Source organism: Gavia stellata, chromosome 2 (assembly GCF_030936135.1).
Source record: "Gavia stellata isolate bGavSte3 chromosome 2, bGavSte3.hap2, whole genome shotgun sequence".
Lineage (NCBI taxonomy): Eukaryota > Metazoa > Chordata > Aves > Gaviiformes > Gaviidae > Gavia > Gavia stellata.
The window spans coordinates 2,382,868-2,409,706 of record NC_082595.1 but is presented as its reverse complement, the minus strand read 5'-3'; the positions used below and the strand labels follow the sequence as shown (position 1 = coordinate 2,409,706).

At 36.7% G+C, this 26,839-nt stretch overlaps 1 protein-coding gene across 4 annotated transcripts in view; it reads left to right on the top strand.

Annotated features, from left to right (window-relative positions):
* LIN9 (lin-9 DREAM MuvB core complex component) overlaps positions 1 to 26,839 on the top strand; it is a 38,358-nt gene that overhangs the window by 5,909 nt on the left and 5,610 nt on the right. Inside the window, exons 2-11 of one of the 4 annotated variants that reach the window (XM_059834346.1) lie at positions 3,757 to 3,789; positions 4,825 to 4,919; positions 8,717 to 8,821; positions 10,748 to 10,881; positions 13,844 to 13,969; positions 18,805 to 18,962; positions 20,075 to 20,208; positions 21,213 to 21,332; positions 21,506 to 21,607; positions 26,560 to 26,640. In XM_059834346.1, coding sequence (XP_059690329.1) covers positions 3,757 to 3,789; positions 4,825 to 4,919; positions 8,717 to 8,821; positions 10,748 to 10,881; positions 13,844 to 13,969; positions 18,805 to 18,962; positions 20,075 to 20,208; positions 21,213 to 21,332; positions 21,506 to 21,607; positions 26,560 to 26,640 — 1,088 coding nt within the window. The remainder of the gene's footprint in view (positions 1 to 3,756; positions 3,790 to 4,824; positions 4,920 to 8,716; positions 8,822 to 10,747; positions 10,882 to 13,843; positions 13,970 to 18,804; positions 18,963 to 20,074; positions 20,209 to 21,212; positions 21,333 to 21,505; positions 21,608 to 26,559; positions 26,641 to 26,839) is intronic. The other 3 variants (XM_059834374.1, XM_059834364.1, XM_059834356.1) reach the window with 3 other exon arrangements.

Sequence of the window (26,839 nt, the reverse complement as noted above, 5' to 3'; positions counted from 1 at the left end):
TCTTAGTACAGTTACATAAAATCTGTTAAACTTCACGTTCGTTGCTAACCTGAACTTATCCAATGTCATTTTCAAACAAATAGGTCTAGTTATGCCTTTCCTTGTTAAAAAAAAAAAAAGGCTGTAGAGCTATTTACTGTCTGAATTATCTTCCTTTGTAGATACTTGTGATCAGTGCAGATCTTGACCTTCTTTGGTAAGAACAAGATTGGAGTGTCTTGACTTTCTTGCAATAAGGCATGTTTTTGGATCTTCAAATCTTTCTCCTAGCTCTGTTCTGAATCCTTTCCTACTTTTTTAGACTTAGTCAAGTGTGAACACTGTGTTCAAGTAATTAATTTACTAACAACATATGCAAAGCAATACTCAATAGGCTACTAAGACACGACTAAGCCAATCGTACAGTTTGCACTGGAATAGTATGCCAGTGTAGGCTACTGAAAGCAGGCCTTCTAATTCTTGAGCCACTGCTGTGGTGAGCTGGCCGTACTTCCTCCCGAGGCTGAGGCTTTTTACTCTCAGTGTTAAGAAAGTCACCTCTATGATCCTCTGAACCTGGAGGAGCTGGAAGTAGATTTTGGTTGTAACACCCTAAATGATGCATAGGCCTTATTTCTTCCTTTCCACCCATTTGTTTTTGAAGTGTTTGATGTTTGTAGAAATGAAATCTGTGTCATTGTCATAATAGGTATTTACATTCAAGCATGTGTGTATATTCTACTTTAATCTCTATGTTTATAATTAAAATGCTGGTTAAAAAGACTGCCTATGACTATATATTTGTTATTCAGAACAGGAGTGTATAAAATTACTGGCATTTAATGTGAGGCTGGGATGTTATAAAGCTAATAATTACTTTAACTAAAATTTTGGGTAGTTTTAATAAACTTAATCTATCCCAAATCACTTTGCAAGTTTTAGAGTTTCTGAAGTGCTTTTATCTGTATTAAATATTGGTTGTTTTTTATTGTAACACATTATGGCTTAGAAGATCATCCTAGTTTCTGGGTTTGTGTCCCTGGTAGTATGTACAGTACTGCCAAACTAAAAGGAAAAAACAGGGAGATGTACCGTATTCCTCGAAGTTTGGTGGTGTTGCAGGTAGCCCCTAAAATCAACATAGAAGAACTTGACAAGAAAACCCATGTATCATAGTGTTGCCTTTAAGGTAAAATTAAGCTTATGGCCGTCTCCATTGTTATTTTGATATCCTACATGTATTCTGATGCTTTAAGCTACAGGAACATTGGTGTTAATGATTTTCTGCAACTTGTTACATTAAAATAGTTTAGTTTAACTTTGAACTTGCCTAGATCAGGAATTTCATATTTGGACACTTGTATTCCTAAAGAAAGATGCCCTTTTCCGGTTACATTACTTCAGTTGCAGGTTAAGTGAAAACAAATGAGCGGCCTTATTCTAGCATGCATCTGTTGAAGATTAACTATCCCATGTGGAAAAGTCCTTGGCAACTAATGCTGTTTTGGAGTGGTAATCTGACAAAGCTAGAAGGTAGGGCAGTAACATTCTGCTGTCCATCGCTTCTCTACCTGTTGTTTCTGATGCCAGTCACCTAATGCCCTGGTCCACTGACCCATCCTCAGTCTCACAGGTGAAGCATCTGAGTTTGATGGTTAGCAAAGGATCTCAGGCACTTCAGCTATGAGATTGAAACCAGCCCCCATATAAAGCTTTGCTGCCTCTTGCCGAGTTGTTTCATTTCCATTGTTGACATACCCACCCTTGACTGAATTGATTGAACTTGATTCATATGAGCAAGATGGTCAGAAAAAGAGGAAGATGATTGTATGTTCGGTCTTACAGAGGAAGTGCCTGAGATCTTTCAGAATAGTGATCCATTCTGAAAAATGGATTGTCAAATTTCCGTTTGACAATCCTGATGACCCTGCTTCTGCCTCTCCATCCTCAATGACATGTACTTTCCCATGTTCTTAAACTGTGTGTACTTATTAATCCCTGCACACATTTCCCACCATCCCTTATGTTAATTTGAGGGGGGACACTAGTTCTTCACTGTTCTTACTGTTCAGGACTGCATTCTTGGTTGATAGCAGGGTACCCATGTATTTATGCAAGCACAGTGTACAGTATCTGATTATTAGTTTGAAATAAATTTTTTGAGAGGCTTTAATCCTGTGATAACTAAGCTGTACATTAAAGGTAAAAGAACTGAATTCACTGTGAATCAGATCATCACAGAAGCATGTTCCTGTATCAGTCACTGTTAGGTCTCTGACCCGACAAAGGGGTATGTCAGAAAAGAAAGGTGCAAGAAGAGCAACAGTATAGCCCAGGTTTGTCACCTTGTTTTTGACATGTAATCCCGTATGTGTTAGCTGTTGTAGATTTGAACAGCTTGGGAGATACTGGGGTGTAGGCCCTCTAAATCACCAGTGAGTCAAAACTAGTTCCATTTCATATCTTGAATGTTTTTTAAAAAAAATTTTTTAAAAGAACAGAAACTTTCTTTCCTTTTTCTTTTTTTTAATTGAATGTTTTTTAACACGTAGCATAATGAGATGGCAGCTAACAAATAATATGATTAAAAAATAAGGAATGTAGGGTTTTTTTGCCATTGCTGCACCTGATTCTCTTCAACAGTCCACCCCAAACCAAAATGCTCTGTTCCCCTGGAAAAGGACAATAATTCATTTTTTGGCTCTGTGATATTCCCTGGAATGTATCCTCTTAGACGCAAGGATCTTTAGCACTGTGAAGTTAGTGGGGTTAGGACCTAGATACAGGGCAGCCACAAGAAAAGGAATTTCCAGACCTTCGGAGTCAGAAATGTTCTTGGAACAGCAGTTCCAAAGAGAAGCTGAAGGAGGGAGCGGGGAAGGTGAGGGGGAGAAGAGGATGCAATGCAAGAAGGAGCGGTTGCAACACTGGAACATAACTGGAAAGGTAAAGTTGATTTGAGAGAAAAGCATGAATCTGAGGAAGCACGGTCATGCAGAAGTATCTTTCCCCTCTGTTAATGTAGTTGCTTCAAACAGTTCATTCTTAGAGAGACATTTGAAAATTCCAGAGCGTGAAGGCCATAGTCGGGCCCAGTTTTGTCCTTCCTGGCCCAGAAACACTGCAGAGGTCCTACAGATGCAGTGGAAGGGGAGCAGTGAAATTTTGGCGGATGTGTTACACAGTTTGAACAGTTCAAGCAAACTAAGGATTCCATCTGCATTTATAATACCTGAATCTGCTGCCTTTCTGAATAGGGAGGTTCCACGGGGGGGCAACTAACTATCCATCTCCCTACTTGTGTAACAAGCTTAGAGAGCATAAACTACTGCTTTCGTGGAAATTTTTGACATTGAAGAATTTTGAATTGGTCGAAATAAATAAGTAATTTTAAAAGAAGTGTTCATTACAGTTTCCTTGTCAGTTGTATAATATATTTGCAACTGCATCAAACAAGCAGCTGTATGGAAGTATGTAGTTCGGACATAAAGCTTGTTCAGAATTTGCTGTGTTAAACAAAAGTGCTCGGCATCTGAAGCTGTTTTGTAGATGTGAAACTAAAGGAAAAAACAAAACATGAATATGCTTTCAAGATTTATTTGGTAATAAGCATATAATGCTATACTTAGTGCCATGGGGGGTGCACTGGGTTCACTCATTCAGCTGTGAAATATTTCATATTAAATTCCACTTTCTGACTGAGAATTAATTAAGAATGAGTAGACTCTATGGTTTGAAATAACTTATGATTTATGTGGACTTTTTGATATATTGCAGGTTCTTCAGCAAAAGCACTTGTGAGCTTGAAAGGTAAGAAATTAATGTGTTATTTACTTGTACCCAATCTGCCTTTCAGGTGTACTTAGTTTCTGGCCTCAAAAAGTTCAAGAAAATAACACTGGAAAAGGATTTTATTGAAATATGATTGCTTTTATTGTGGATATTTGTTAGTTCTATAGACTAATGATCCTTGGTGGTTGAAACTACATATGTTGTGGTATATTTAGACACTGCTTTTCTGGGTGAAATTCCTGAAATGTGTTTTTTCTTCCAAAGTACTGCCTAGGCGTCAGGTTTGATGAGAAGATTGAGGTAATCTTTCCTCTCTTGAGGATGAGACAGGAGAAGGATTCTTAGCGAGACCTGTACATGTGACAAAATTTACATTAGGGAGGAATTTCACAACCTCATTGTGTTTTCTGTCAGCAAGTTGTGGGCTAAATCAAAAATCTGTTTCTTATCTTTTCTTTGAAATTGTCTTCATGAACATTCATACAGTTTTTGAATACTTATAATCTGCTCCATGATAAAAGTTTCCTTATATGTTACAAAGCTTCTATTACACAAGGAGGAAGACACGGTCTGTTGAATATGTTGTAACTAATATAGGTTTGTTTCAATAAAATTTTATTTACCTGTTGGTGTGCACCAACTTAATCATTTTTTAAAACCAGAAGAAGGCCAGGTCTTGTAGACCTTTACCTTCTCCGGGTTTCAGTTACAGCCACAGTACAGCTGTCTAGATGTGTGTCAGCCTGGCAGTGGAAGTAACTGATTCCAGCAAAGGAGGCTTCAAGAAATCTAAATGTTGTCAGGAGTAAAAAATGTTTTGTTCGTGTTTCTCCGTGTACTGAAAATCTCTTTCAATTTTTTTTTTTAACTAAGTGTTCAGAACAATTTAATAAAAAGATTGAGAACTAAAATCCATTTGTAGTTGAATCCAAAGAACAAAAGTAACAAAAATATATTAGTAGTTGATGATGTTATACTAGCTTTTGGATAGTAGTTATGTTAAAACATTCATATATGTGTATGTATATTAATGACATGATTTCTTCACAACAGAGGGAAGCTTATCCAGTTCGTGGAATGAAAAGTATAATTCTCTGCAGAAAACACCTATTTGGAAAAGCAAGAATGCTGGTTCTGCAGTGGAAATGGTAAGAAGCAATAAAAAGGCAACTTCAGGATTGGTAAAATACCATAAAGTGAATCAAATTTAAGGTTCAAAAAATCTGGCTGAGATTTATAGTTTCATAATTTCCAAATGTTAAACTATGTCCTTCACAAAGCAGTCTACAGAGTTTGAATATGAGATGAAAATATTTTATAAATGAATACTCAAACAAATCAAATTGCTGACCTTGTTCAAGATAGCTCGTAATCATTTTATCTCTTTTTTGTACAGCAAGTGCTGTGTGAAATGTTTGTACTGTATCTGCCACCTTGAACTTAGGGCTTGCCATTTCTGATCAACCATTTGTTTTATCTCATGAAATTTCTCACTTTTAATTATGGCTGATAATTGATGCATAAAGAAAAGGAAGGGAAAACATCATCGTGCACTTCCATCATTGTGCCTTCTGGGGGACAGATTTTAATAAAAATAAAGGCATGTCAGTGAAATGTGTAGTATTCTGAGAGGTCTCATAGGAGACCTTACGTTAAAGAGCAATCTTGGGGTGGGGCCGTGATCTTGGGGTAATGAGCCTGCAGCCTCCAAGGGCATGTGTCTGGTTTTTGGGTTGACCATTTCCCTCTCTCTTTTTTTTAATACTCCGTTGTTGTTTCTTTCCCCGTTGTATCCCATTCAAGCTTTTCTCAACTATTCTCAACCTCCTCTACCTTACTGAATTACGTGGTTTCGGTTTGGTTTTGCCACCAGCTATATTGCACCCAGTGCCTTGTTTATCTACATCTGTAATACTGTGTACTCTTTTTACTACACTGTAGAGAGTATATGAAATGCTGTCTCAATTGCTAGGCAGATCTTTCTCCCATACTCTTCTGGTGCCGCCGTCTTCTACGGTAATTGCGACCAACTTGCCAACTATCACCTGTTTTTTATTCAAATCATTATTTTTTGTGAACTGTTTGTTTATTGGAAGTTTATTGAAAACTATCGCACTTGCCTGCTCTGCACGTAATCAAAATATCTGAGCAGCATCCAGTAGTGCCTTAAGCAATGTGACTGGCATCTGTCATACGTAGCTTGTTCTATGATCTTCTCCCTGGAGAGAGAAACTTACACAGAGAAGGTATTAATTTTGGTAGGATTCAGGCAGATATATGTACACACATGTTGCTATGTGTTTATGCTAGAAAACATAAGGTCTACAAAATGCAGTTCAAGACAGTGACCAGAACTTTGTGATGGCCCTTAGTTCCTGCAGGAGTTCACGTCACAGTTTTCAGCTGTTCCCCGGGAATGCTCATCTTCTCACGGAAACAAGCCTTACCGGTAACTTAGGAGATCACACGTGCTAAAGAACTGAAGTCACTAGCCATAACATTTGTACGAAAACTTTGTCAATCTTTAGATATGCTGGCTGTAGGTATTAAAAATAAGGAGTCAAACTTCAAATGTAGCTCAGTATTCTGTAGAAAGCTGGGAGAAAGATCAGAGGATAGTCTGATGTGTTAGCAGTGGTCCATGTTGCTGAGATGCGATGTAGTCTTCTGTACCAGTTTGAGTTCCCTGAACACTGGAAGTTTTGCAGATATGTTGTACTGTTGGTTGGAAAATCTTTCAAAAAATGCCTGACCTATTTAGCTAACATGGATGATACCTCTTTGTGATGCTTGTTATTTTATTCTCGTGTGAGGCACCGGCAATCCAGACTAATGCAACACTTATCATTTTGGATAGTTCCTTGGAATAGAATTTGGCAGCTTCTGTTGAGGGTTGTAAAACAGTTCTTTTGATCTGGATCATAGCCTTAGCATAAGGTTGAAGGAACTCTTAAGTTTTGTCTAGATTGTTTTAGCATTTGTGTTCCTGTGTTGGCACATGCTTTTCATCTGGAATAGTGTCATAAAATCAAGAACTATAGAGACATTTGTGAGAAATACGTTGTTCTGGAACCACCATCTCAAACGTCAAGACTAAAACGTAATTGTAAATGATCAATAGGAACCTGGCTCTTCATCCTGTGGGCAGGATGCTGTCATCAAAAAGTCTTGGAGTTCTGCAATGTAATCGTTTTTATTGTTGGAACAGAATTGAAGATTTGTTTTCTTGCTCAAAAGTTAGAGAAGTTCTGATGGTTTTTTTAGGGTGATTGTTTGTCAAGGATGGCAGAGATGTTATAAAAGAACATAAAGACGTTGTAATTGAAATTTAAGATTGTTCTTAAGGTTTAGTGAATTGGAAGTTGTGAAGAAAAGAACTCGATCCATAACAATTAATATGATAAACTAATTACTATGTTAATATGATGTGGGCACTATTTGGTTGCCTTGCCAATATATAGTTCCTCTGTTCAATGTGTGTCTCTTTCCTGGTTTGTAACATCTACAAGGAATGGATGTTTTCTTCTGTGTGTTGAACGTGTTTAGGTGTCCAGCACATACAGGGCACTACTGTTACTTAAATACACTTGTATAGTTATATTTCTGAAATATATGTAATTTAGAGTAAGAAAGGCACATTTCCCTGGGAAAGCTCCAGCTGTTCTCATGGCATGGGACTGACAGATTTTTTGCTACCACTAATTAATTTAATAGAGAATATCTTTTTTCAAACAGATGCTTTAATCAGTCACAAACTTATTAAATGTCTTTCTTAAGTGTAAATGCTTATTAGTGAAGTTTTATTTCACTTTGTTGATTTATTTTGTTTCTGACTCCTATTAAGGGCTTATCTTTGTCATTAGTATTCTTCACATTGTGGGTGTTATAGATTTCATACCCATATCAATGTGGAGCACTTTCACCATCTGTACTGAAAGAAGTGAAATCTGCATTTGTTCTGCCTTTACTCATCACCTTTGTAAATAGTTTGAAGTACAAGGAACACTACAGGGTGCAGTCTCGGGGTTCTGCAAAGGAGACCCCTTTCAGTTGTGGCTGGCTCTGTGCTGGGCCACAAAGTCTTCAGGGAAGGAAAGGCTGCTTGCTTTCAGCACTAACAGCCAGTCATAGGTTACTCTTTTGTCCTCATTGAAAGCACAAGTTTTCTGTTGTAGTGTAAAATGTTGAGGAATAACTAAATGGAAGTATTTTTTTCATGACACATATTTGCAATATGGTTTCTTGTTTTCAATCAGCCTTCTAATTCCCTTTGAGCTATAACATCTTAGCACACAAGTAAATTTTAGTTAGCATAAATTCTAAATTCTTCCCTTTTCTGATATTTTCATATAACTTATTCAAGCTTTAGTTTCTTCAGACTTCAGCTTCTTAGCATTTTGCAGTGTAGGCACTTTCAGTGAGTTAAAAAAATAACAAACCCACAACACTTTATTAGACTCATAAGAAATCCTTGCAAAAATAATATATCCGGCTAATGTTTTTAATGAGACTGTACCAAAACAAATACGCTGTTTGAATAAACTTTTTTTTGACCCAAAATTCGGAACAGACTACTTAACAGATGTGCTTATAACCAAAGCAAGGACTATTTTAAGATGAGATACACAAGTGTTTAGACACCTAACTCCACTGGAAACAAGTGGGAGTTAAGTTCTAAATACTTCCGTGGAACTGGGCCAGCAGTATAGTAATGGGTTATAGTTAGCATTGGAAAGCCTGGAATCTTAAATTCCTTCTTCTCTTCTCTCAGCCCTTAGACCTTCAACTGCTAGGAGGCACTATTTATTGTGTACCACGTGCCTTAAAACCAATAGGTGGCAAGAGAAAAGGCATTCCATTTCTCTCACTGTGAATTCTGTGCATGAACAGAGAAATCAGAATTTTTTTTTTTCTTGTAATTCATTCTTAATTTTGATACATGCAGCCCTTCAGAAATTCAAAACGGAGTCGACTCTTCTGTGAAGAAGATGACAGACAAATAAACACAAGGTCACCCAAAAGAAATCAGAAGGTTGCGATGGTTCCACAGGTACCTACATGTATGCAGATATTTTTACCAAAAAGGGGAACAAGCCTATCTGTGTTAGCTGAAAATTAGAATACATTTGCTTCTCAAGTTGCATTATCAGTTTATGAATATTCTTGTGAGGAAAGCTGTTGCTAGGAGTAAGGCACAATTCAAAACAGATTTATATTTTTCTTCCTCACAACTGGGTTCCTCAGTTTGTTTATGGGAGTACCTGTTCTTTTTTGTCCTGGACATAAGCATACAGAGCTAGAAAGGATTCCAGACTAATTGCCTATCTTGCTCCTGCAAACAATCATATCATCTGCATAAATTTATTCAGCTTCAGTTAAAAACTGACTAGGTTTCTTGCACTGAATACATCATTTAGAAGGCTGCTATAGAACTTAATGTATTCCAACAGTTAGGAACTTGCTCTAGATTTGTAGCCTAAACGTATTCATGGCTATCTATACCTTCTTGATCCTGCAATCATAATATCCTCCAATTCAAACACCTTGTTTTTCTACTCCTCCACTTGACTGTCTACTCCTTGATATAGCATGAAAGAGCAGCTGTAATTTCTCTCAGCCTTTATTTGCTATGTTAGACATGGCAACATCTCTTAGTCTCAAAGAATTGGCTCTCTGGTACCTTTGTCATCCAAATCCCTTCCCTGTACCATCACCTTATGAGCCTGAATTTGCCACACTGAAAAAGTACTATTTGAATACTGGTCTTATTTGCCTTCTGAACTGTACTGTGCAGTGTCAAATGGGGAAGACTTAACAGTTGCCATTTTGCTGGGTCCGTTTTGTCAGAGATGAGGACCATGACATTTCTCTCTATTCATTACTGTGATTTCTTAACAGTAGAAAGGCCTGGATAATGTTCTAAGAGCGGTTGGTTTGTGCTTAAATGCCTGGTTCAGGAGGTCCAGTGATTGCTAGACAAACATTTGTGAGGGACTGCAGCTGCCGTAGCTCACAGGTCTTGTTGGCCTGCTAGGCTTTGTTTCCTGGAGTTCCAGTGGGAGAAAGGGGACCTGTGTCTAGAAGGTAGTGGTTAAGTGTGGCAGGAGCCAGCAAGGTGCCTGCCTTATGCTTTATCCTATTATTGCTGCTACTAAAGGTCAAAATACTTTTGAGTGTTTGGGGAAGGATGATAACTGATTATGGTATAGGGACCCAGTTAAACTAATATTCTCAAAAAGCTGTTATTTTTTGCAAATAAGTTTTTCTTTCTCTCAGTTAAGACAGCCATCCCTGGAACAAAATTACGGAATTATTTTTCTACGGTCTCGTTTAAACGCAGGTCTATGTATTATGCGTGCAGTCTAAGACAGTGTTTTTTATACAATTTATAAAGTAGGTTTCAAATGTAGTTAAAACTTGATTGCTTATGTCCATGCTGGTTTCTCTTGCATTTTTCTAAAAAGCAGACACTCAGCTCAAAGCTTTGGCTGTATTACATTCCTGTGCTAGCTTCATCCTCAGTTTAAGAGTTATCAAGAGTAGAAGCACTAGTGCAAACGAGGCAGTTGGTGTTGCTGGCATCTGAGCTGCAACATCGTGTATGCTTACTTGAGACAATGTTCAGTGGTGCCTCAAACTTCTGAAGCCTGTGTGTACTTCAGCGCCATGCTATTGTTACCAATAATGTAGTTTCAGTGTTGGAAAATGTTTCTGTTAGAAGAGCTTTGTGTAGAGATAATTTGTTGTATTGATCCTCGTGAAGTTTGCCATCTGTTATGTTTGATTGCATTGCTGATATAACGCAGTAAGGATTATTATAGATCTGCAACAAAAAAATTTCCATGAAACAGTATGTGCGATTAAAATGTAACAATTATTAATGTGCAAACTTTTATCAAGAAAATCTAGTTTAATTATGTGAATATTGAAGAATGTTAGACTGTGTTTTAACTGTTTCCTTTATTTTACTACATAGAAGTTTAATACAACAATGCCAACACCAGACAAGAAAGCATCACAGAAGATTGGTTTACGGCTTCGTAACCTGCTCAAACTTCCCAAAGCTCACAAGTGGTGCATATACGAGTGGTTCTATTCAAATATAGATAAGTATGTTTGTTTTACGTGATTATCTCTTATTAGTATAGAAACAAGTAGTTTTCTGAAAGTGAGCTGCAAATTTCCACATACTGCTTAGATACTCCAAAGTTTATTCTTAAATTATTAGTTATTGAAAATTATTTCATAGGTTTTTTTCTTTTTTTCCTCTTTTTTATAATGAGCAACCTACTTGGCTAGTTCCTTCTCTACTCTTCTGTGGAAAGCCTTCCTTCATGGAAATAATTTTCTTTTCATTACCTCTGCCTCTACCAGATACAAGATTTTATTCATAATGTTTTTAGCATCTTAAGCAAGTTTTTTGAACCCTTGGATCAGTATTACACACGGGGGATGGAAAGGAGACTGCTTCTTCACAAGGTGCTGATTCCCTAAAAGGTGTAAATGTTGATTTTTGGATATTTCTTCCCCATCACCCTGTTTTTGTTGTGATCACTAACAGAGCTCCAGGTTGTGACTACTCAGCTGTTGTCTAGATATCAGCATCCTTCTTGGATCTCCTAATATATCTCCTAGAGTGTTTCTGCAATTTGTGCCTCAGAGTCTTTGGCACTTGTTCTCTTACCACCACTAGCAAGGTGGTGTGAATTGTTTAAAAGAACCATTTTAATTTAGTCCCTAATCGTGAAAAAGTAAAAATTCTGAAATGTAAAAATCATTATTGGTGAATGGAATCTTACAATCTGCACTGATTGACTAATAGATGAAACACTGGTTTTAATGTTAACTCTGAAGCCACTCTTTAGAACAAGCGTTCTTTTCCAGAATTTATTCATGACAAAATAATTACTGTTTTTCCTTCCTCTTTTAATCACGATTGCTGTGGCTGTTTTCCTTAAATGAGAAGGCAGTCATAGCAACAGGAAAAACATTTTAGGTATGTTCATCACAAGTAGAAAAATATGTCCATTTTAGTTTTAAATTCATCATCTGTAGGATTTAATTGCTTTGAAAGAAGTAGTCTTTACATGTTTTTTTTCTTACCCTTATTTGAAAAAAAAAAAAAAACCAAAACAAAGAACCCAAAACCTACTTATTCCTAGTAGTAATTTTAATATGTGACATTTATAGTTATTATTTTTACAGTAGTCCAAGAACTTTTAGTTTATTCTCAAGTAATTGTCTGTGGAACTTTAGGTCTATCAGTAGACTAGAATTTGAGTTTAGCAGGTAATTCTGAAAAACCTCTTTGATAGTTATCAATGTATGCTTGTAATGCTAGTAAGATATGATCATAAAATACTATAACATAGTTTACTAAGAAACTACGTATCTTTGGAAGAAAAACTTTGATGTATGTTGTTTTGAGTGATATCATCTAGACTTAATGAGAAGCTTAAAGAAGTTCAAAGCGTAGAGCTGTCAACTGACAAAATATGGCTCACTGTAAAAGTCTCAAAATATTTTAATCGAATTGTCTCATCCAAAATTGAAATAGTCAATTTAAATGCCCTGTCTACTGCAAGTTTTTGAAATATTTTAATCTCCACAAGTATCGTCTGTGGTATTAGATTATTGAAGCTGTTTCAGCTGGATTCTCTCTACGCTGCTGCAGAGGACTGTTTTCTGTAAAATGCCATTGACTTGTGACATGCAGAGACTTCTAAAGAGCTACTTACCACTACAGTGATCACTGGCCCTCAGAACCAGATGCAGCTGTAGCTTGCTTATACCATTTCCCAGAGCTTCCAATCTTGTGGATGCTGTGGGTTTACAGTTTGCCTGCTTAGGGATAAGCCATAGTAAAAACAATCACATACAGATTCTCTTTCTCCAAAAAAACCAAAACAGTTGTTCTTGATACAGATATCTTATGTTAGCAGCAGTAAATCTGGATAAAATAAAACTCTTTTATACGCTTCCTCATCTGTTTGCTGATCCTCACTGATCATTCTTTGTGATTTCCTTTTCACTTCATGCCACAGCTGCAGATCCTCCTACTGCAAAATTATTCTCTTCCATTCTTGCCCGAGTCTCCTTATCTCCACATACCTTTCCTCTCTCCCACCACCTCACACACTCACTTGAAAGCGGTATTGCTTCCAAGGTCCTCTTTGTTCTGTGCTTGGGGGTATTCCCCTCTAAATCCCAGCACCCTGCAGAGAGTGGAGAAAAGTGGCTTTATCTAGGGTGCAGTTATTCTTTTGTTCTCACCAGGTAAGACCTATTTCAGTTGCACATAGTCTTTAATGATTAACCTGCTATTAGACGGGCATATCCATTGCTGCTGCCTTGTCTCTTCAGCTCAAGAAGGATGTGATACTACAAAGTAAAAGGCAGTCATAAAACACAGAGATACAGACAGGTCATAGCATCAAAGAGAAATTCATAGGTTGTGTAGGTAGGTTCTCTGAACTGTCACTTCTATGATAGTGAACCTCTGTTTTGTCGTGGAGTCATGGTATGATACAATGAAAGTCTCACCTGTATAGCTGTAGAAAATGACAAGTTGGCTGAATTTCCTGTATTTTGGAACCCTCTGTTGAGAATCTGGGTTATAACTGAATGAATTTATGAGAAAGGTACTGTCCTTCTATTTCTCAGTATCACATTGTCCCTTCCTTTATTGTCAATACCTCACCATCTCTTTATGGTTTCCTTCAGTGGGTTGCGGTATCCTCATGACACTACGTTGGCTTTGTTGAAGTTTCATTTGGTGCATTACAAAGCAGGATGGATACATATGTTTCCGTGTAGTAACAAGAGCGCGGAACATTTTTAAGCATCGCTGATAGTGAGGCTCAAATAGAACAACAGTCCTGGAAACTTTCTGTCTTTGTTTTCAGTTGAATTTATTTCAGGTTAAATTTGTGCTTTGATTAGGACTGTCTTGTTTATATGACTAATTTACACTTTTTGTTTTCAATGTATCTCTTATGATGGAAGAATTTTGGAATCTCATGACAAAAGTTTACTAAGTGTAGTTAACAGAGGACCAATTATGTTTCAACAGACCACTATTTGAAGGAGATAATGACTTCTGTGTATGCCTGAAAGAATCTTTTCCAAATTTGAAAACCAGAAAATTGACGAGAGTAGAGTGGGGGAAAATCAGGCGATTAATGGGAAAACCACGGAGGTAACTTTTTTTTCCTTTCTTTCCTTCTTTTCAGCTAATAATTACATGTAGTTTTGTTGTTACTGGAATTGTTCCTTCTAAAATAATTTTTCATGCAGGTAATAAAGCAAAATAATAGCTGAGAGCAGAAAAACATTTTATTGGAAAGATGTTCTCTGAGCGCACACCCTGCTCCTCCACACACCCTATTCCTTATATGCCTGTGTCCAGCCCACGTAGTTCTCATGAGCCTATACTTGAAATGTTCTCTTCCCATTCTAGATAACAGAGTGTCCAAGCTAGGATATGTTGAAATTATTATTGTATCTTCTATGCTGCAGTGTTTCCTGGCATGGAAGACAGGCCAATTTTTCACTGAGGTTTTTTTTTTTTCTGGCTATAACTAGCTTTTCATGCAGAAAACAAGTACACATTTTAATCTCACTTATTTTATTATTTTTTAAACCGTTTTATAGATACTCAACTTTTCCTGGCTTAGCTGCCAAAATAGAGAGAGGAGAAAGTCACCCATAAAATACTGTACATTACAGAGAAGTCAAATTTAACGAAGGGCATAGTTTTTTCTCTAATCTAGAATTCTTAGTTCTTAAACCCACTGATTCAGTTCAGTCTTTTCACAGAACGTATACAATTTAGCCTAGAGAAGAGAAGGCTCCGAGAGGATCTCGTCTCTCTTTATAAATATCTGAAGGGAAGGCAAGAGAAGACAAGGCCAGGCTTTTTTCCGTGTTGTCTGGAGATAGGACAAGAGGCAATGGGCACAAGCGGAAACACAGGAGGTTCAGTCTTAACATAAGGAAACACTTCTTTTTACTGTGAGAGTGACTGAGCACTGGCGCAGGTTGCCCAGAGAGGTGGTAGAATCTCCATCCTTAGAGATACTCAAAGGCCATCTGGACATGGTCCTGGACAGCCTCCTGTAGGTGACTCTGCTGGAGGGGTTGGAGCAGATGACCTCCAGAGGTCCCTCCCAAAATCAAGCATCCTGTCATTGTTTAAGATCAGGAGAAAAATGTGTAAGTAGTGTTGCAGAAATGAAAGACTGGTTTATTTATGAAAATACAAACACTAAAGCGCAGAATCCGTTTCATATAATCTGACTCAGTACAGTGATCTATTTTGTCTGATGGAGGCTATTTCATCTCCTGTGCCTATAAACAACTTTACATAACTAAAAAATGCCAGTGAAGGGAAGGCAGCAGAGCCAGCTTAAAAATAGTTCCTTTTGGAAAGGTGTTTGTATCATTTGAGCTTAACTGAGACAGCTTTTCGTTCCTCTGTCATCATGCTTCCCAGTGTGAGAGGGAAATGGTGTATTTGGAAGTTAAATCGTCACTTACTCATTTGACTTTTGCCAAAAGTGGGTACCACTATAAAAGATCAGCTTGCCTCATTCAGCAGTGTGTTGGACCATTGATAAAACTTCTCTTTTTTGAGGGGAGGGGAGAAGGAGGGGAGGAGTGTTGTTGGTTTGGGTTTTTTTGTTAAGCTATCATACAGTTAGTTTTTTAAAAAGAGAAACTTACGCCTAAGGAACCACAGGTCTAAATGGGCAGGAAGTTGTTTTATTTGAATTCTGAAGTCCAAGTATTAGACTAGATACAGAGTGTAGTTTTGTTTGTTAACCAAAACTTTGAGATGTTGCTCTTTATGTTCATAAAATAAGCATTCCTGTTTGCTTTTCATTTCTTTAATAATTTCAAATAAAAACATTTATTGGTAGTCTTTTTTCAAGATGTCCAGAGTGGTCTTTCACCTTAGTTCTAAAAGATTTTGAATTATTCTAAATCATTTGAATGCTTTTTCAAGATAATTTTCATCTACCTCTAGAGCAAAGTTTTTTCACATTACTATTCTGTTAGAAATTTCTTCTGTCTGTCCTCATCATATGCAAGTAAGCTAAATACCATGTCAATACTGATATCTCCTCGTGAGGGAAGAAAAAAAATAAGACATTTTGCATCCACAGTGTTGATGGCAGAGGATAATAATGTCTCTGTGTGATAGCTGTGTACATGGTTGTCGTCTTTTTTTTTAAATTTTGTTTTAAATATATTGTAATATTTTCTTATGTCTGCTGCTACTTTAAATGTCCTATCACACCATCAACAGTGTGGTTGATTGGCACAACAGTATTCTTCATGGGAGCCTGCAAAGCTTGTAAGATTCCAGTAGACTGTGGGGAAAGATATGCTCCAGGAAAAGGAAGAGGTAATAGTTAGTCTTATGTACTCTATATAAACTTAATTGGGGTTGTGAAATAGCAATGGATATGAATTAAGCTCAGATATGCTTGTCCTGCCACTAGATGATGGTGATGATTCCTGTGTTAGTTCAAATTCTCATGACCAAGGTAGAAACTGAGAAGAATGTTCAACCTCTAAGAAGTCTCTACAGAAAACTAATGAGGTTGCAATGTGACATATACCATAGTTTTAATCTTCATTTTTTCATAGGAATGGCACGAAGAGGGGATAACCTTTATTAAATACATTTGGGGGACATGGGGTTGGAGATTTCCTTTAACAGAAGCCAGAAATATGTAGCAAATACTTTCTACAGCCATGACCTACAGCATTCGGAACAGAGATTTTTTAAGAACATCTGAGCTAGCAGTCAAACAGTAGTTGCTGTTGTAGGGACCTCCAAGGTCAGTGATTAGTATATCAGCATTTGGATTTGTATTTCCAAGAGCACAGGTCAAAGAACATCAGGCGATATCTGATGTTCCTGATGCAAGACCCTGGACACGATTAGAAGGACTAATATTAAATGTATATTGCTTTTTTTTTCCTCCCCTGCATTTTGCTTTTTTTTTTTGTCTTGCTGTGGTTAGTCACTCTGTTCTCCTCAATGGAATTGAAAAGCTCTGACCTGTGTTTTGCTACTTCATATTCACAGTCCGTGGCAAGCATTATTTCACACTTGTTCCTCCCCAGTAGTAAATATGAAGCAAATAGCATCTTTAAATGAGAATACCCAAATAAGCTTTGCATAAGTTTCCCAATCACCATCACTCTCTCTTGGACATATCCCTTTACAGATACTTTGAATACCTAATGAGGATCATTAGGCAATACACAACTCCAGGTAAACACATTCTGCTCTTCAGTGGTAAACTGGTGAGTGGGACAGGCACCTACAGTTGCTCAATGTACAACACAGTTTCTAGACTATACAAAGACTTGTGACGATGTCTGTGGTGATGGTGATTGAAAGTCTAGTAAAGGAACCTTCCGTGCAGTGCATCACAGCACGTACCTGACAGAAGTACATCACAGCTTCAATTAGTTTCTGCTCATTCTTTTTTTATTTATTTTTATTTTTTAATGACCTGCTTAGGACTAAGATCTCATTGTGTTAACACTGTACACAGTGGACAAAACGGATGGTCTATGCCCCATATAACTTAGAAACCATGTATAAGATAAAAGGCAAATGATGTATGCATCACAAATGAGCGTGAAACTGCTGGTCAGTATGAAAGAAAGTGGTCTCAGCATCCTGGCAGCTTAGTTCTTATGATCTTCTCATACACATTGCAAGGAGGAGAAATTTTGGAGAACAGTGAAATGGCTTTGTAGAACTCTCTGAATTGGGTATATAGAAGAAAACATAAGAATGTTTATTTTGACATATAGTAAAAGAGTAGTAGAAGCAGACTTGGAAGTAGGAGCTGACTGCTCAGTACTGAGAGAGAGATAAATAACTGAGGAAGATCTTGAAGGGATTTGAAACAGAAAATAATTTGCAGTATAGAAGGAGGAACCAGCGGAGGAGTTGTCAGTGTCTTCTAAAATAACCTTGTAAAATAGGACTTTTAATTGATCAGTAATCAATATATAAATATAACTGTATGAGTTCCACAGAAAATGTTTAAATTGCATTTGACTGCAATAAAGTAATTAACAAAGGTAGTAAATTATTCGATAAATAACTGCTTCTGCATTTAAGCAGACCTACAATAGCATCTGTACTCCTCTTTTAAATGACTCTTTTAATTGACACAAGAATGTTAAAACTTTTTTTTTAATAAGGGATGAGAGATAGGATCGAGTCCTTAAACTCTTTATGCTTTCAGTATCTCCTTCATGCATCATGGCTATTCAATAGGTTAAAAGTGAAAAGGAATAAAACCAAGTAAGGGCCTTGGGAGTAAGCCTTCCATCTTTTAGATTACATTTTAAGACACCCCCCCAAAATGGGGGAGGGGACTGCTGGAGATTATCTGATTTTACACAATAGCCTAAGTTCAAACAAATTTGTGCTTTTACTATGATCATTCCCAGAAGAATTCATCTGCATAGTAGAGATTTTTGTGGCTGAGTTGTACTCTGCAGAGTTGCAAAAAGATGAGGCAGAGAAGTGCCCTTTCATGCTCGGTTAGTTTAATTGAGCTGATGAGCACATGTGAAAGGGATCTACTATGTATCAGTAAGTGATGACAGCCAGGGACCTCACAGTAAGTCCTCCTTACATACATTGAACTGGTATTCAGAGTAGACTGGATGTGGGACCTGCTTTAGCTTTGTTGTGACACCAGGTGGATCCCTACAAGCAGAAAAAGTGCTAAAAAGTTGTGCTCTTCTGATATACTAATGCAACAGCTAGCATTCCTGAGTATTATTTTTTAAATAAACTTGTTTTAGGAGTGATAATTCTGGGGAGTAAAACTGTCTAAATCCTTTCAAGAAAATCCTTTTCTCTTGAATGCTTCACCCCAAGCTTTTTCATTTTCCCTCACTGATTTGTAAATGATGCCTATTTGATGTGTCTTCACGTATGTATGTTTTCAGTGCTGAATTTAAGTATAGTTTTACCTAACCGTATTATAGGTGTTCCTCTGCATTCTTTGAGGAAGAGAGATCAGCGTTAAAACAGAAACGGCAGAAGATAAGACTTTTGCAGCAGCGGAAAGTTGCAGATATTTCACAGTTCAAAGATCTTCCAGATGAAATTCCATTACCGCTTGTAATAGGAACAAAAGTTACAGGTAATTTCTTAAAACCAGACAAACAAAAAACCAGCCAAGTGTTTTGCAAAGATTTTAGTGAACCATAATATACTTAGTGCCCGTAATTAAAATAAATTTAAAATATCAACAAGTGTATGTTTTTATTGTTAGCTCATTGAGATGGTGCTTGTGAGGATTAGCTAATATTTTTAAAACAGTGGTACACTTTTGAGGTACAAACTTAGTATGGTTTACTATTTCTGCTGTTCAAATTGTAGGTTTTTCTTTTTTTTTTATGTCTAACATATCTAACAGTTCTTGGAGAGAGATGCTTAAATGCAAAGAGCTGAGTGCTGTCTGAAAGTTTAAAATCTAACCTAATATAAAACTTGAGCTTTATTTTTCCATGAATATAAAAATATCTGTTTTGAAACAGATATACAATTGATATTGCAGTGTAGTTGGACATGTATACTAAACATGACATTGCCGTACTGAAAAAACTTACACATAACCGACAGAGGAGTATTGTTAAAAACATCCACAAGTTTTGTCTAATTTTATAAAAACTTGAATTCCTCTGTCCTGTCTGTTTGTGATCCACATGCTTTTCACTTAAACATAGTATCTCCCACTCAAGCCACTACTGTTCATTGCTTTTTGCATTCTTCAGCAATACTGCCCTTTAATTCTTGCTGAAGAGCAGGCATGCACAACACTGCCTCTCCTCACTCTCCTAGAGCTGTATCCTTGAGCTGCGTTCCTCATTGTCTTTTGGTAAAAATGCAGTCATCGGTGGAAGTGATCAAAGAGAAATGGTATGCAAAATCATCCAGAAATTTACTTTTGCCTGCAAAATCTGTCTGTCAGAAGGTATTGGGTATTAAATAGTGTTCTATTTAGATATAAGCATAGTGCTAAGGATTAGATTTGAGAAATACTTGACTTGCAAAGACAAATTTGACAAAAATTTGGGTAGTACTTTTATTGCATACAATTCTTTTTCTGGATTTACTTTTTTTTTCCCATTTAATCTGTGGGGTTTAAATATACATATAAAGGGTAACTTGCAAAAGATGTATTAAGTCTATTTTTCTCAATGGTATCAGAACATTATAATGTGTAGTTTGTTGTCATTTGTGGTTTTTTAGCACGTTTGCGAGGTGTCCATGACGGACTATTCACCGGACAAATAGACGCTGTAGACACTCTTAATGCTACATACAGAGTGACTTTTGACAGGGCAGGTCTTGGAACACACACAGTCCCAGATTATGAAGTTCTTGTAAGTATTAATGACACATTCTTAATATAGCTGTAATAAAAAACAAAATAAAAAAATCTACAATTGTATGATTTAATGAAAAAGAAGAAAATTCAAAATATTACATCCAGGTATTGTCATAAAGTAAAGCATAACAGATGGCATGGGAAATTTCAGGGGAATGAGCTTCTGCTGGTTTTGGTTTTTTAGAACAGGATAACCCTCTATGATAAAAACATAATGGCTCAGGCTGCAATAATTTACTAGACCTACTATTACAGGTTATTATAATAGCCTGAATTTAATATGAAGAAATATAACAAGTAGTCGAAGATCCCAAAGACAATTCTGCTATGGGATCCTGGCAGGATTTGCATAAAATGTTCAAGAAAACCTGTCCCTTTGTAATTTGCCGTAGTCTGGAAAGGCCTGTGGTAGTTGCAAGCAAGTATTATGAGTTGATTGAACCTCATTTTGAAACTACTTATGGTAATGAAGCTACCTGTGGGATGTTGCTTTGGTCAAACAATTTGGGATTATTTCTAGCTTGTAGGCTTTTGTACCAATTTATGAGCTCCAGGAATTGTTCCTGCCAAACAGTCTGACTTAGACTGCAAGCTTTTCAGAGGGCCTCACGTTCTTTTGTATTTTCTGTAGTACTGAATCTACTACAGGCCCATAGTTTGTCCAAGAACTAGTCTCTCTCATGATCAGGGTTTGGAGCCTCTGCTGAACTCCTGTTCAGTCATGATTTGTCTGCAACATGCCGATAGAATTTTTGGAAATATTCTTGCAGGTTTTATTTGATGTGATGCCATAACACTTTGAAAACTCCAGCAATGGAATATGATTTTGAAGCTCCTGCTAGCCCACGAGCAAAATGTTAATCTTTTAACATTGTTGGGTTTGGGGTGTGGATGGACATGGCTAGTCCAGATTCCAGAAATAAATTATGTATTCCAACAGGTGTGTAAAATTAATTAATCCGACAGCTGAAGTATATTCTTCCTTTTCCTGCCTTACAGAGTAACGAGCCTCATGAAACCATGCCAATTGCTGCCTTTGGACAGAAACAACGGCCTTCAAGGTTCTTTATGACCCCTCCCCGATTGCAGTATACACCTTCACTCCAGTCTCCAATTACAGTAAGTTACTTTTTTCATGTAATATTAATCATTGAAATATTTTCTGATACGTGTTGAAGCTCTTACCTTAAACAGTTTTTGAGATTAATTTTCTGAGGCTATTTGGACAGATAAAAATTTTAGCAAATCCCTTTAAAAACAAGCTATTAAGTTAAATGTTCTTTCTTGTATAGGACAGTGATCCTTTATTAGGACAGTCTTCGTGGAAAAGCAAAATTTCAGGCACAGATAGTGAAACACTAGGAGGCTTTCCAGTAGAATTCCTCATTCAAGTGGTAAGTGTTAACTGCAACTCTTAATTTTGTGTATTGTTCTTTTGTGTTTATTCTGCCAATTCTTCTGCAGTTAAATGACCTTCTGTTGATTTGTGACAGATATGGTGATATCCAAACGAACTTTTGAAAAGGTGTTAATAATACTTGGTTTTATTCCCCCCTCCGCCCCTTCTTAATTTTCTCACTTGTCCATAAGCTTTGACATACGCTGCTCTTCTGACCACAGGAGGGGCTTATGTCTTCAAAAGAGTGTCTTATTTTTCCCAGCTCTATCACTTCGTCTAAAAAAGGCTATTATTTCTACCTGCAAACTTTGTACTGTGTTATATATACAGTATTATACAATATATGATAATGCACATGGGCAAATGTTCTTTGAGTAATGCAAATATATTTTAAATTTTAAAAAAGTCTTAATACTGTATTTTATGTTATGTAATGTCCTACCCTCTTGGACAAGAAGAGAAGCACTCTTTTCCTTGAATGCAAACATACATGTTATAGATAAGAAAACTATTTTTTGTCTTAATCTTTATGAAATAATTCCACAGTGACTTTTCTACACCAGTTCAGAAGAGCACAGACAAGTAATGTTAGGGAGCTGAGATTCATTGAATATCAAAACTCACCAAAGCAAGTTACTCTTCAGGATGATGGAAGAATGTAATTGCTCATATTGGCTTAGCTTAAGATCTGTGATTGAATTCTTTAACGATGAAAGCTATTTGAACATGCTAAAGGAGATTGCAATGATCTGTGTTTAAAATACTAAGAACTGAGAAATAGTATTGCTAAACGCTTCTCAAATTTTAAAGTGTATGTCATTGGTCAAAAGAATCAAGTTGTGTCTGTAGTTCACATGAGACACTAATATTTTGGCCATTCAGCATGATGAATTTTATTTGACAGAATGATCTGTTCATTTTTTTTTTAGGGGAAACTTACTGTATAAAGCTAATTTTGAAAAATGTGGCTTGGCATCTAGCTTAGCTAAGAAAATTTAAAATAGATGTAGTTAATTATTATTAATGATGTTAAAAATTGAAATACACAAAAGATACGGTCTGTTTATGCTCCTAAACTGTATCTGCAGCGATCCTCCTCCTTGAGTCACTGAGTATGATCAATGAAGCTGGGTAACTGAGGTGTATTGAGCTGGGTAACTGAGGTGTATTGACCTTTACAACTATTTAGTGCATCAAGTTGATTTGTTTATTGTTTCTGTATTTTGAATCTGAAAATGTGTGATTTCTCAGTCACATTTGGTGGTATATTATTACTCTTTATAAGTAAATCTGAGCTTTAAAAGTATAGGCCTCTTGCTTGTATTGCAAATAGTTGCATTTTACAAAGATACCGCATTAATATGTATTTTTGCTTGAAGATTGTCAAAAGATTTTGAACAAAATCAAGCCACAGATTTTTGGCATTTGTTTATGTGAGCATCTTAATATTTTATTCAGGCTTTTGATACACCACATTTATTGAAAAAGACCACATTTATTGAAAGACACTGCATTATTTTTAAGCCTAGCATCTCAAGCATTTGAAACATCAGCTTTTTTATTAGAAGTTTAAGGATGATACTGATATTCGGTGTTGTGAAATATGTGAGACTGATGAATACTGATTATTGATTGCACTGTGTTCGCCAGTCCAGGTCTATTTTTATGTAAAAGATGACCATTAAAGATGTTCTAGCTTTTCTTATGCACTGGTACAGTAAAAAGGTCAAAGCCTTCATTCTGATTTAATGGTGAATCAGGAAGTAAATTATCAGAAAATGTTTGATTCAAAGAAAACTTTCTGGAGAACTATTACCAGGCAATTATTTATGATACCATGAATAAACAATTTCATGGGAAAACTTTCTTTTGGACAAAACAGAAAAAAATGCAGCACACCTTGAAAAAGGTTTCAGCCCAGCCCCTTAGTTCTCTTTTACGGGTTCTGAAATTAATTTGGAACAAAATTAAGTGTAGCCAAAATCACGGGCAGACAATGACAAGTAAATGTTAGGGATATTCTCTTTACTTATAACTTGCAGTTGTAAGCAAACATTGGGACTTGTAACAACTATTTTAATCATAGTTCTACACTGGTGAGTCTTAGTTTTTATAAGTCTTTATACTAATTTCTACGTGTTTACATTTTGGCATCAGAGACTGTTATTCTTTCTGGTTTTTACTGTGGACAAACATGCGTATTAGGAGAAGAATGGCTCAAAAGTTAACATGATATTAAGAATGAAGTCGACAATAAACAAGTAATAAATAAAAAAAAAAAGTCTTTCATGCTTATATGCAATTTGTAATGTATCCTTAAATATTTCATAGGCTATACTGCAGGTCAAAATCAATACATTTCATCCTTACATTCTAGTCGGTATTAAAATTTGGAGGATGTTTTTCCAAGCGCTCAGCTACAGCTCCTCCCTCCCTCCCTTCTTGTTTTGTTTTGGGGAAAAAAAAATGAAATTGGGAAGGAACCAATCCAGGACAAAACGACTGTTTGCAGGCTTGCTGCGTGGCCAGTAGAGGGGGGATGTTAATGCACCACGATCGGAGAAGTGAATCGGTGTGGAAAAAGGAGTGATCTTCTCAACATAAATGCAGGAGGCAAAATCTGAAAATGGATACTGGATTTTTGACTATTTTCTGCTTATGAAAATTTTGAAAATATTCCGTAGTAAGTTATTGCACGTTTTACTGTGAAATGCTTGTGTTCTTACAAGTATTCTTTTGACTAAAAAATGAAATCTGAAGTACAGATCTAAACATACTGGTTGGGTTGTTCCTTCATCTCTCTTAATGTGGAAAAACATTGCACTAAAACCTCATTTCCAGTTTAATGAGAACTATAAACCATAGCAGTAAACAGGATGAGTTATGCTGAAAATAGAGCTGTTAGGCAAGAATTTCTCAAGGAAAATAGGGCTGAACTGAGTTAAAGCATTGACTGATGACACTGGCAAATGAAAACGGAAGTCTATTCAATAAAATGTACCAATAAGAGAAAGTTGGTAGACATCATAGACACAGTGAAAGGTCAGAGTTTCTTGTAGAAAGAGTCAGATTATCTTAATCACTGGAGTATATCTGGGAATAGGATGAATGTAATATAAAATCCAAGCTCATGAACTGGAGAACTAGGACCCTGCATCCTCAAATATGTCTGGACATCAAAGTAGAAGTTAAGCACCAAATACCTTGCAAGTTTTGGGGACAAATAATATATTCTGCATGAAGTTGGGGATTCACCAGCTTCACGAAGGAGAAGGACTTAGACGTATTAGGCAGTTGCTGGATGGTGACGACAGCAGAGCTTCACAAGTAAGTCTTTGGCAGCAGCGGCAGGTGGTGTACAGTGCTTTCCTTCCTCCCAGGTGGTTTTTTGCCAACATGAGCATTTGTGTGGCACGTTAGAAACTATAGCAGAGACATAATCCAGCTCACAAGTAACAATTTTAAAACTTCTTTTTCTTGCCTTTTCTGAATTTATTGTCATAATCAGTTCCCTGATCAGGTTCTTCATGTAGCTGCAAAAATGCAAGTGCTGGCTTAGCCTGGGCGTTGGGGGACAGAAATGAGCAGCTAGAATTGGAAGAGTGATAACCTATGCAGTATTGCCTCTGTGCATCTGATCATGGCTTGCCATCTGATCATAAGATGCATCAGGCAAAGTATTTGTGGTAGAAAGAGACAAGTATTGATGCCATTTTACAGGTCTAGTTTACAGGTCTGTCATTTGGAATACTGGTGTAGGCTTCCTGTTGCTCACATCCAGGAAAGATGACAGTGAATGGAAAAAAGCTACAGAAAGGGCCACGAAAGTTTAGCAGATCAAGAGCCTTTTATGCAGAGGAGACTGGAAAGGCTTGGGTTGTGATTAGTCTGGTGAAAGAACAGTGGAGAAGAGATGTTTTTACTGTCTCTGAATAAACAGGGATAAATACAGGGAGGAAGAGCCTGTATTTAGCTGAAAAACAGCTTTGGTAGACCAAATTACTATGAAGTGAACAAGAATGCATTTAACATGGAAATTCCAAGAAGACTTATAATGAGCTGAAAGAGGTCCTGGAACAATTTTCCATTAGGATTTGTGAGGACAAGAAACCTGGCTGCATTAAGACTGAAAATCAACAAAGGGGATTATATATAAGCAGATGTATGTTGAACTAGGAGTTCCTATTTCTCCCAGTCCCATGTTCCACTACTAGGATACAGTTAACCCCTTTGAAATTTATAAAACCACAAATCTTGGCTCTGTCTACATCAGTAATAAAACTGTTGCTGGTTGTAGTGGTGCTAGGATTTCTCTCAGGGACTAGAGAGTATGAATAGTTTTAGGAGTGATGTGTGTGTTGAGAGCGCTCCCAGTGATTTCCACTTCAGCCTGCTAGGTCCCAAGGGCAGCAGAAACAGGGTATTCCCATTATGAAGGAGGGAAGTGGAAAGCCCAGAGTTGTTCTGTACAAAATAGATCCAATATCTATACCGAGTTTTACTGCAGGAGTATACAAAGGGCTGGTGCTCTGTTGAGGGCAGAGCTGAGAACAGGCTGAGAACTGTGTGAAAAAAGGTATGGTAAGGTGAGTGATATTAATTGTAGTACATGATAATAACACCCTTTGCTTTCCTTCAGGCTGCAAAAAAAGAAGGTTCTTGATTCTTCAGCCTCTAGCTGGCCATAAATTCTATCAGTCTTCCTATAAGGAATTTCAGTTGACGGATTTTAGCGTTCTCCAATCTAGGGCGCTTGGAAATGCTTTAAAAATCTCTGGAAAATCCATCCTTTGATGAATTTTTATTTCTGCGTCTGAACTTGATGAACAACTGAGAAATGTATTTTGAAATTATGAAAGAAACACACATTTTATTATCTTGAATTCCTATGGCATTTCAAAACTGCTTAAGGACCTTTTCATTCTAAAAAGAGTTCCTTTGTTTTAGACCAGATTATCGAAAATCCTTATGATCAAGAAGGAACACATCAAACAATTGAGAGAGATGAATACAGAAGCAGAAAAGCTGGTGAGAACGTTTTCTTTTCAGTTCTTAAAACAGGATGTGCTTTAACAGCTAATGCAAATAGATAGAATTAAAACCAGAGTTCAGATAAAAATCTGTATTTTATCATTTTCTATAATGTGATTTTTTTTAATTATTTTTTTAAAGACAAGTGAGAGAGGTCGGTTGTTTCAAATATGATTCTCCTTTGAAAGCGTTATGC